This window comes from Schistocerca serialis, chromosome 3, assembly GCF_023864345.2.
Source record: "Schistocerca serialis cubense isolate TAMUIC-IGC-003099 chromosome 3, iqSchSeri2.2, whole genome shotgun sequence".
Lineage (NCBI taxonomy): Eukaryota > Metazoa > Arthropoda > Insecta > Orthoptera > Acrididae > Schistocerca > Schistocerca serialis.
The window spans coordinates 1012038057-1012050680 of NC_064640.1; the positions used below are offsets into that span (position 1 = coordinate 1012038057).

General features: G+C 35.3%; 1 protein-coding gene across 1 annotated transcript in view; it reads left to right on the top strand.

The window, feature by feature from the left end:
- Positions 1 to 4253: 4253 nt before the first annotated feature.
- The window catches only part of LOC126471469 (uncharacterized), a 268925-nt gene continuing 260554 nt past the window's right edge, over positions 4254 to 12624 (top strand). The window contains exon 1 of the mRNA XM_050099666.1: positions 4254 to 4357. Within this exon, the coding sequence (XP_049955623.1) occupies positions 4261 to 4357 (97 nt within the window). The 5' untranslated portion in view covers positions 4254 to 4260. The remainder of the gene's footprint in view (positions 4358 to 12624) is intronic.

A 12624-nucleotide genomic window follows, 5' to 3' on the forward strand; every position in this document is an offset into this window, starting at 1 on the left:
GTGTAAAAATGTACTTTGTTGTGATAACAGCATGGCTCATTACTAAATTTACAGATGTAGTAATGAAACCACTAACTACTGATGAGATGATACAAACAAGAGATTCTTGGAAAATATGTTGTATTTCATGAAATGATGCATGCCTAGTTTTGTTTTCTAAGTACTATAGTTATATGTACACAACAAATATTCCTCATGTCTCATAGACACTTTTCAGACACGGCTCCATGGTATGGTTCCAGATAGGGGGTTTACAGTATTTTCTTGTCTCTCTCCCCCATCCACACCCACATTTAAAACAATGAAGACTTTAGGATTTTAATAACAGTAACTACACATATACATGTAATATTTCAATATAATCCCAGTAATTTCTTCTCATAAGGTGTTATTACATGATTTTGCTTTTTGGGGCATTCTTGAGCCTCACCAATGACCCCTTCCCTCTGACCCTCTGTAATCTCATGTGATTAGATCCATATTTAGGAGAATTCAAGACTGATTAGTGTGTGTGTATGCAGGTGTTTGTGTGTGTGTGTGTGTGTGTGTGTGTGTGTGTGTGTGTGTGTGTGTGTGTGTGAGAGAGAGAGAGAGAGAGAGAGAGAGAGAGAGAGAGAGAGAGAGAGAGAGAGAGTTGGATTTATCATGTGTTTGAAAGCATGTGTGGAAATTATCAATCTCAAAAGACTATTTTAATATGAATACTGCATTATTACTGTTAATCAGTTACACTAAATCTCAAAATGACAATGTTGCTGGAACAGAATCCTTCCTTATTTACATCATAGTAACTACAGTATTTTATAAAAATATTAAAAGTTTTTGTCTGAATCACAGGGAGCAATTTAGTGGTTAATATTTCATAAACAGCATGGAAAGAGTTACTTACGATAATTCAGATATGCATGTCATAATATCTCACACATGCATTAGAAGGCTATAGTAAATGCATGGATATCATTTTGCCATGTAGAGTTATTTACTTAAGTCCCTTGCAGAAATTTATCCCTGTACAAAATTCTATTTGTTTTGCTGAGAATTTTTAAAATGAAATTTGTACACATATGTGAGAACATAATATAGTTGGTTAATGCAAATCTATATCATTTTAAACATAGTTCTAAAAACAAATCCTTTTACTTTCAAATGAACATAGCTGCACTGTAAGGCCGACTAACTGATACAACAGTTTTCTGACATTTCTATTTGTATTTAGGATACATATTCTGGGATCTTATTTTGTAACACTTTAAGCATTTTCTGTATTTCTAGTTTGTGCACCATAAAGTTTGTTTGTTCAAATTTTGGTTTCATTACTATAAGCATGGTTTTTAATATTCTTCCAAGAACAGTGTTATATTTTTCAACTGTTAAGGTACTTTATATTTCAGTATTAATGGAGACTATAAAACATGTTCACCAAGTCCAAGACAATCCAATGAATAATACTTACCTTTGTTGGTGCTGCTACTTATAAATTGTTAGATAAAACATACACACACACACACACACACACACACACACACACACACACATTCTTATTACCCTGTATATGCTGTGCTTCAGTAACATAACACCCCATACAGCAAGCATTCTTTGACTATGTGCATATTGCATATTATATTTTAAGGTTATTTTCTATGAGTATGCAAACTTCTCCTGGCAGCCTGTTCCACTCTGAAATATTTTTTCAATAGATAAATATTTAGTTCTTCACTTTTCCACCTCGTTGTAACTCAACTCAGTTAAATACCTTTGATGCACTTGGACATGATCTGTATCTGTGGATCAGTTACCAAGTTATCAAATGTATTTTGCAAGTCCACCATTTGTTGTGCTGAGGAACATTATTAAAGTTCAAGCAAGTGCACCACAGCTTGTTTTCCAACATTTCAAAGGCATTTGGCTCTTTGCACTGACCATGCATGCATTTCTGATACTAAGGAATGGAATAAAAAATTGAAATAGTACATTTACATTGCCTTCTTACTATGACATATCTATAGTTCTAACAGTATAAAACTTCTTATCATTGTCTACAGAATGTATTTATATTGGTGTTTAAAGCAAGCAATGAGGAAAATTGTCACTTTTTTGTAAAATTTCAAAACAGCTCTAGAGCTTATATGTAGTAAAATATATTAAAATGTATTGCTAATTAATACTGAATGTTGTGACTGCCTGTGTATATTAATATTCATGTTGTTATTAAATTTTGTAACAAAAAACTGTGTCTTGAGAACACACATAACAGACTAGAAAAAATAAAGGTTCACTGTATATATGATCTCTTACATACAAGTCAAACAATGTCAAAGCACATACATATATTTTTCTATACTTTCAGGCAAGATCCTTTCCATATGAACCCAGAACACAATTTCATTATGTTCCTTTTCCGTGAGGTAAAATTTCAGGCTATCTCAATATTATTTAATCACAATCAACACATTACAATAAATCTGAATATTTTGTTTCTTTACTGTGTTTAGTCTAACTGTAGTCTACATTTCACAGTGTCTGAAAGAGTTCTGCCCACTTATTTGAGGTAACAGAAGTGTAAATATGTATTTAATGTTGTGACATAGTATTCATGTACTTCACAGTGCTTTCACACACACATTTAATATTTATTATACATTTTAAATGAAAATTTATATATTTCTCAGCATATATGTTAGTTTTGTTTTTAGTTTCTTAATATCACTCTGTTGACAGTTCAGTTAGACAGTGATTTTACCCATTTTGTTATACAGAAGGAAGTTCAGATTACATAAATCTATTTTATATTTTCCATGTACCACTACATCAGCAATGTGGCCTTCATTACAGATTGCGTACCAACTGTTCCAGTTATATTATTTAAAAAAGTTATGCAGTTTCTATGCTGGCTTGTGGTACCTGATAGAAGCCTACAAAACATGTATCTAACCCATAGAATTTCTTTTAACTTCTCTGTCCAATTCCTATACATTCTTGCTAAGAAGAGGTTACATTTTTCCATGTACAATATCCTCACATAAATAATTACATTCCCTAAATAGAAAATTATACTGAAATAATGCAAAGTAAGTGTTTTAACAGTGGTACATATTTAATTGCAAACTATATTCCATTTAGTATATACTGCCTTTCAAAAAGACCTGTCTCAATACACAGCATAATTTTAGATATTATACTGGAAGAACCTTATCACATTATGAGTTGTTTGCTAAAGTGTCATAAAGACAGTGTTTCATGCAATGCTGTTTAATTTCCTTGTAGTTTCATGTTACATATTTTTCTTTATTTTAATACATTTCCTACACTCTTTGACTTAAATACATATTTGTTAATAAATTCACACATTCTGTGCTAAAATGTGCACAACAAAATAATTCACTATTCTTTTTTTTAAATTTCATCCTGAAAGTATCGTTACATAAATTTTATTTCTGAGTCTTCCACAACCTCTGGAGATAATCATTTTTGTTACAGCCTACGTAAAGTATGTCAGGTACTTGTTTCGTATGCTTTTTAGAATGTTCGTATCAGACAGATTACATGGATATTTTGTATTTTATTTATTACTTCCATGTGGAATCAAGATGTTAAATAAATCTTTGAAGATTGGAGAAAAATTTAATCTTGGTCATTACAGTGATGATTGCATTGTAATTTATTCTCAGAATAACTCACAAATCACAAGAAATTAGACTAACAGATTCATTTCACAGCAACTGCCCCTTCCTTTATTCCTCTTTCTTCTTCCTCTGCAATACAAAATTGTAATAACTTGTACATTTTATTTAAAAAAATACAGTTATGTCACTTATTTACAGGAACAGAAGATCAGAAAAGTCAAATTACTGCCATTATATCTCATCTTTTGCAAAACATCTCTACTGAATTGCTGAAAAACAAATAATAAGAAATAAAGTCAGTACTTTTGAAAAGTGCATAACACCACATAATCCTTTCTATTACTGTTCTTTCAATATGAATCAGTCACAAATAACTTCCATTGGACTTTGTTCCTTGACTAGTCACAGAAAAACATAGTATTTCAAATTGAAGAACACATTTTGTGTTATGGTTATATCAATTTCCAGATGTGCAGATTACTTCAGACAGATTTTAATTATTTATTGTACAAATACCATCAGAACATAGTGCATGGAAATGTTGTTGTTTAACTAGAGTATTATGATTGGTGCAGGTGGACTAATGGGCTCATTGAGCCCTATTGCTGACAGTGACGTTGGCAGCTCTGGTTTGCTAATGGACCAGCAATCTCCACGAGCCCAGTTACGCTCCCAGAAGACTCTTGATGGGCTACCCATAAGTGACTTCAGCTCACTTCCAGGGAAAACTCATGGTGAGATGTACTTTCATCTGACACAATGGACAAATTAATAACTTTGTCCCCACATGAAACTGTTTATTCTATTTATTGTGTATCATTACAAAAAGATGTACATAAGATATCAAAGTTTAGAAGCTGTTTATCATGATGGCTAATGCACTTAAATAAGTTAAATTAGAATTTTTTTTTATTTTATGTCTATGGTCACAAACTTGTAGGTCCTCAGACTACAGTTTCAGTCAGCAATGCCCATCTTCAGATCTGCAGCAAAATGTGGGAAAAAAATACAACCAGCAAGTTGTCTACAACTTAAAACAATAAAATAGGCCATGATGAAAATTATTACTGACATTCACATGAAAATTATGCACTTTAAATATGTTGAGGCATACCTGTTGTATAAAAACATGTCCTAATATACTGGAGCCATAGTTGCATCATCAAAAGCTAGACACAAAATAAGTGCCAGCACCATCACACATATATAAATAATTGTATACACATGACTTATCTTGTCAGGAGCACTTCTTTTCTAAACAAACTGCTCTACAGCAGCCATGATATATTTGTGTTGCAAGCTTGGTAGATGTCGCTACTGGGGTGTTTCACTAGTTACTTATTCTTTTCATTTTTAAACTCTATTCTTGGTTACTCAGATTGTCTTTTATTGTATAAGAGCTACTGTAGGTGTAAACATATTCTTCAGTGATAGTTGTATGTTATAAAATTTTATAGTGTACAACTATCATTCAAGAATATGTGTATGCTTACAGTAGTGACATCTCCTGTGCTTGCAACACAAACATTTCGTGGCTACTGTATGGCAGTTTGCTTTGAACAGTAGTGCTGTTGACAAGATGACTCTTGTGCATACTATTGTTTAAATATGTGTAATGATGCTGGCACTGATTTGGTATTTAGCTTTTGACGAAGCCACTATGGCTCCAGTATATTAGGAACATTTTTTTATAAAATAGGTGTCACATTTAAATCACATAATTTTCATATGTATGTCATTAATACTTTCAATCATGGCTATTTTATTGTTTTGAGCTGTAGACAGTTTGCCAGTTGTATTTTTTCCCCATATTTTGCTGCAGATCTGAAGCAGCTTTGATATATTTGTGTTGCAAGCTCGGTAGATATCACTACTGTAGGTGTAAACATATTCTTCAGTGATAGTTGTATGTTTTAAAATTTTACCGGTGTTTTGAGGACCTGCAAGTTTTTGATCTTAGACGAGAAATAAAAGAAACTTTTTCTACATTTTCCATTTGAGACCACATTGCAGCTTATAGGTTTAATTAATAGTTGGTACCATTTGATAATTTTTTTGGAGATATATGGTCTCTGAAATGTAATTCTTATACATCTGATGTTATCTTTCTTCCCAATTTATGGAGATTTACAAATTGTGCACAGTTAAATGATTAATTCACATATGTTCAAAAGAATGTTAAGATTATATCTGACATTTTCTTTTAGTCACTACTTTTTGACTCTCACCATTTGGTGAGAACATATATTTTGCATTAATATCCTCCATTTCTCAATTTATTTTTGTATTAATTATTGCCTTACAAACAGACAACATGCATACAATGAATTAAAAAATTGTTTGCAAGATCAGATTTAAAATGATGTCTTGTCAATAATTTAAATACAAACTTCAGATTAAATTTTATTTTTATATTTGTTACTTTGTACTGGTTAAGAATTAAAGCTCTAACTGTTATGTATAACAAATAATGGAAGGGTAGACTGCATAAACACTGAGTTCAGGAAAATTAGGTACAATTAATACTATAATTATTCAATAATAAAGGGCACTTCTCTTATCAGATGATCCATTGTCTATCTCTTCATTCTGGAACAAAAGGGGTGTTTCACTAGTTACTTATGCTTTTCATTTTTAGACTCTATTCTTGGTTACTCAGATTGTCTTTTATGGTATAAGAGCTATTATTTATAAGATGTATTTTAACATTTCCTATAATAGCATCTGATTTGCATACTTGTTTAATTATCTGTGTAAATTTAAGATATACTATGGTTCCAAACAGAACTCAATCATTTTCCATTTTCTGTGTAAATTGTATCTGTCCCTTGTATGAAGATAAGGATACATCTGTTCCTTTATTAAATAGCAATATTGTCTTAATGAATGCTTGAGTATGTATGCTTATCTCATACTGTTAAATACTATCCTAACTATCTAAACTGTTTCTTACTATGACCTTGATTACTAATTTCATTTATTTTTATAGCCTTTCCTGAAGCTTAAAACATATTTTTATGTCATATGCATTCAACTCCCAAATATGATTCCATAAGCACTAACTGATTTTAAGAAGGATTGTTATGAATTTAAGTTACATGAGCTGCTACATGAAATTAACTAAACACTTAAAGGATAACATTCCAATAATCTGCTCTTTTTTGGTAGGAACATGTGTTCATCTTAATTTAGGTGATCATTAATATGCATTTTATGCAATATTTGTAAAATTAAAAGTTTTGCTTAATTTAATGGTGTCATCTTTCCTTATAACTCAAAGTTTATTGTATTAACTGCCTACATGTCCAATATCATATGTTGAACATATAACTAGATAGATTAACCAGCAGCAGGAGAAAACACATGTAAAAGTTATCAAAATGTGTAAGCTTCCAGTACCAGTGGCTGCTCCATCTGGATGAAGGAGTGAAGGGAAAGGAAGAAGGATGAAGGAAATGCACTGGTGAAGCTTAGAAACTGGGGAAAGTTATGGATACATCACCTACAACTCTGGGTCAGGAGAGACCCACCTAATGGAATGAGAAGGGAGGAATGTTTCTCATAGAAAGAGTCTTTCCTTCTCATACCATTCAGTGGGTCTCCATTTACCTAGGGGACTTTTCTGTAATTCTTCCCATTTCCTATGCCTTGCTAGCCTTTTTCCCTCATCGCTCTTTCTTTCTCTTCAACTCTTCTATGGAGGGGGCAACCACTGACTCCAAAAGCTGCCATGTTTCCATAACTTGTTATGTGAGTTTCCTCGTACTGCCAGTTGGACAGTACATTTTTTATCCATATAAGTGCATTACATTTCAAAACATTTGTTTATTTTAGTTGATATACAATTTCATGTGTTATATTTTTACAATTTACAAATTACCTCTAGTGCTGTATTTTGTCACACTATTGAGCATCCACATTTTTGATGTAATTTGTTTCTCTGTGTACAATTTTAACTTGGAAGTTGTTGATGTTTTTAAGAAATCTGTTGGCCACAATATACTCACATGATGAGGTCATTTGTTGCTCCTTTTATCTCTTGTTATTTTCCATCAAACACCTACTTTTTTAGGGCTGTAGTGTTTTTGCACTTACACTCTTTCTCCTAGATATGATCAGAACCACTGCTTTCACTCTTAATGCCTTTGGATAAGTGAAGAGTATTTAATGGTAATCATTATCTATGAAGTTGGATTGATCTAACAATATGTTTCACAAAGGTGTTTATTTCTGATGCATCAGCAGCAACTTTTATAAATTTCATTCTTGCTGCTCCTTTATTTCTGCCACTTCTGAAACAAAATTCTGGCCATATAAGGATTTAATCCTGCTTTGTAATAGTCACTATCCTGACGCTTATGTTCTTAACACTTCTGGGAGCATTAATTTTTATGTGTGGCTCAACAGAGCATTTCCAAATTAATCTAATGCAACATTCCATTTAATGATGTGTATTAACACGAAAGTGATACCATTTACGTTAAACAGTAGCTCATTAGTGGATTGAGCAGCACTACTGCACAATTGGAACTCATACAGCAAACTGATGGTCATTCTGTGAAAATGTCTTGAACATGATACCAGTATCAGGCTATATTAGTGCTGTGACTACATGGCCTTTTCTTAGTCAGTTTAAACAACAAGCATTGAAAGACTAGTGAACCTTTATTTGCCAATATCTGATGCCCAGCTTGCCTGCTACATTTTTCAACTATTTACTGTCAACTAATACCTTTCCTAATTGATTTAAACACTTAAATTTCATGCCACAATTTAAAAATAACAAGGGAGTAGGTGTAGCATATGAGAGGCACACTAGATTATTATCTGGTTATCTAAAAACACTGGATAATATTTTCTGAATGAGGTTTTCCAATTTCCTATAGAAAGAACACCAGATTTTCAGAGCACAAGATGGTTTCAGAAAATATGAATAACTATAACTGCCATTCCTTTCTTTATAAGTAGAGTGCTCCATAAGTTACATAGTGGACAATACCATTGTGATACACCTTGGGCAGCCCAGGATGCATTCAAGACTGTTCACAGATAACCTCAAGGCGGACGTGAATGGCGTTTAGAAATACAAATTTTGAAAAATGCCAAATTGAGTAAATATTTTTGAAGCTACCACATCAGTAAACAGGATGAGTTGCTAGGATCTGTATTGTAGTGTAGTTTTATTACAGAGTGAAACTATCCACAGATGTAAAAGAAAATTGGTATCGTACAGCAATTCTGTCTCATAACTATATATATATATATATATATATATATATATATATATATATATATATATATATATATATATTGGTCTTTAAATATGTCTGCTTGTGTCTGTATATGTCTGTATATGTGTGGATGGATATGTGTGTGTGTGCGAGTGTATACCTGCCCTTTTTTCCCCCTAAGGTAAGTCTTTCCGCTCCCGGGATTGGAATGACTCCTTACCCTCTCCCTTAAAACCCACATCCTTTCGTCTTTCCCTCTCCTTCCCTCTTTCCTGATGAAGCAACCATTGGTTGCGAAAGCTTGAATTTTGTGAGTGTGTTTGTGTTTGTTTGTGTGTCTATCGACCTGCCAGCACTTTCATTTGGTAAGTCACATCATCTTTGTTTTTAGATATATTTTTCCTATGTTGAATGTTTCCCTCTATTTATATATATATATATATATATATATATATATATATATATATATATATATATATATATATATATATATGAAATAGACAGCAAGCGTTTCCCTCTATTATAACTATATATATATATATATATATATATATATATATACACACACTCCTGGAAATGGAAAAAAGAACACATTGACACCGGTGTGTCAGACCCACCATACTTGCTCCGGACACTGCGAGAGGGCTGTACAAGCAATGATCACACACACGGCACAGCGGACACACCAGGAACCGCGGTGTTGGCCGTCGAATGGCGCTAGCTGCGCAGCTTTTGTGCACCGCCGCCGTCATTGTCAGCCAGTTTGCCGTGGCATACGGAGCTCCATCGCAGTCTTTAACACTGGTAGCATGCCGCGACAGCGTGGACGTGAACCGTATGTGCAGTTGACGGACTTTGAGCGAGGGCGTATAGTGGGCATGCGGGAGGCCGGGTGGACGTACCGCCGAATTGCTCAACACGTGGGGCGTGAGGTCTCCACAGTACATCGATGTTGTCGCCAGTGGTCGGCGGAAGGTGCACATGCCCGTCGACCTGGGACCGGACCGCAGCGACGCACGGATGCACGCCAAGACCGTAGGATCCTACGCAATGCCGTAGGGGACCACACCGCCACTTCCCAGCAAATTAGGGACACTGTTGCTCCTGGGGTATCGGCGAGGACCATTCGCAACTGTCTCCATGAAGCTGGGCTACGGTCCCGCACACCATTAGGCCGTCTTCCGCTCACGCCCCAACATCGTGCAGCCCGCCTCCAGTGGTGTCGCGACAGGCGTGAATGGAGGGACGAATGGAGACATGTCGTCTTCAGCGATGAGAGTCCCTTCTGCCTTGGTGCCAATGATGGTCGTATGCGTGTTTGGCGCCGTGCAGGTGAGCGCCACAATCAGGACTGCATACGACCGAGGCACACAGGGCCAACACCCGGCATCATGGTGTGGGGAGCGATCTCCTACACTGGCCGTACACCACTGGTGATCGTCAAGGGGACACTGAATAGTGCACGGTACATCCAAATCGTCATCAAACCCATCGTTCTACCATTCCTAGACCGGCAAGGGAACTTGCTGTTCCAACAGGACAATGCACGTCCGCATATATCCCGTGCCACCCAACGTGCTCTAGAAGGTGTAAGTCAACTACCCTGGCCAGCAAGATCTCCGGATCTGTCCCCCATTGAGCATGTTAGGGACTGGATGAAGCGTCGTCTCACGCGGTCTGCACGTCCAGCACGAACGCTGGTTCAACTGAGGCGCCAGGTGGAAATGGCATGGCAAGCCGTTCCACAGGACTACATCCAGCATCTCTACGATCGTCTCCATGGGAGAATAGCAGCCTGCATTGCTGCGAAAGGTGGATATACACTGTACTAGTGCCGACATTGTGCATGCTCTGTTGCCTGTGTCTATGTGCCTGTGGTTCTGTCAGTGTGATCATGTGATGTATCTGACCCCAGGAATGTGTCAATAAAGTTTCCCCTTCCTGGGACAATGAATTCACGGTGTTCTTATTTCAATTTCCAGGAGTGTATATATATATATATATATATATATATATATATATATATATATATATATATATATATATATATATATATATAAAATGGAGGGAAACATTCCACATAGGAAAAATATATCTAAAAACAAAGATGATGTGACTTACCAAATGAAAGTGCTGGCAGGTCGATAGACACACAAACAAACACAAACACACACACAAAATTCAAGCTTTCGCAACCAATGGTTGCTTCATCAGGAAAGAGGGAAGGAGAGGGAAAGACGAAAGGATGTGGGTTTTAAGGGAGAGGGTAAGGAGTCATTCCAATCCCGGGAGCGGAAAGACTTACCTTAGGGGGAAAAAAGGACAGGTATACACTCGCACACACGCACATATCCATCCACACATAGAGACACAAGCAGACATATTTAAAGACCAAGACATATTTAAAGACCAATTTCATCTTTCCCTCTCCTTCCTTCTTTCCTGATGAGGCAACAGTTTGTTGCGAAAGCTTGAATTTTGTGTGTATGTTTGTGTTTGTTTGTGTGTCTGTCGACCTGCCAGCACTTTCATTTGGTAAGTCACATCTTTAAATATGTCTGCTTGTGTCTGTATGTGTGGATGGATATGTGCGTGTGTGCGAGTGTATACCTGTCCTTTTTTCCCCCTAAGGTAAGTCTTTCCGCTCCCAGGATTGGAATGACTCCTTACCCTCTCCTTTAAAACCCACTTCCTTTCGTCTTCCCCTCTCCTTCCCTCTTTCCTGATGAGGCAACAGTTTGTTGCGAAAGCTTGAATTCTGTGTGTATGTTTGTGTTTGTTTGTGTGTCTATCGACCTGCCAGCGCTTTTGTTCGGTAAGTCACCTCATCTTTGTTGTTATATATATATATATATATATATATATATATATATATATATATATATATATATATATAGTTATAATAGAGGGAAACGCTTGTTGTCTGCTTGTGTCTGTATATGTGTGGATGGATATGTGTGTGTGTGCGAGTGTATACCCATCCTTTTTTCCCCCTAAGGTAAGTCTTTCTGCTCCCGGGATTGGAATGACTCCTTACCCTCTCCCTTAAAACCCACATCCTTTCATCTTTCCCTCTCCTTCCTTCTTTCCTGATGAGGCAACAGTTTGTTGCGAAAGCTTGAATTTTGTGTGTATGTTTGTGTTTGTTTGTGTGTCTGTCGACCTGCCAGCACTTTCATTTGGTAAGTCACATTATCTTTGTTTATATATAGTTATGTGATTAAATTAATCAGCACAAAATTTCTGGGTAGGCTATTTGGCAACAGGGTGGTATTAAATGAGACCCACATGTTTAAAATATTTTGAAGAAAGTAAGTACAACATGATTCTTAATGAGAGCCCAAAATATACTTCCATACCCATAATTTTCAAAACATATATTTTTCTTTTCATCTCTCTGTGTTACACTATGGTATTATATGTTGTGGGATTGTAGCATACAGCATTGGTTGGTGGCAGAGGACAGCAAAGGGTTGGGGGGTTGGAATTTTAAAAATGATATTAGAACAAAGTTTTTTCTAACTTATTCTTCTACTAAACGATAAATGTAAAATTTATTTGCGAACATATTTTCATGTTTCATCATAAGGAACATTTACTCAGATTAAAAGTAAAAGAAACAGCCATGAAATTAATAATAAGTAGAATGTTCAGCTATCAGAATTGATTAATGACCTTTACATCAAAATATCAGTGAGATTATTAAACAATAAATATACTTTAACTATCTGTATTAATTAATCAGTCTTGTTCCAAAGTACTAAATTAGG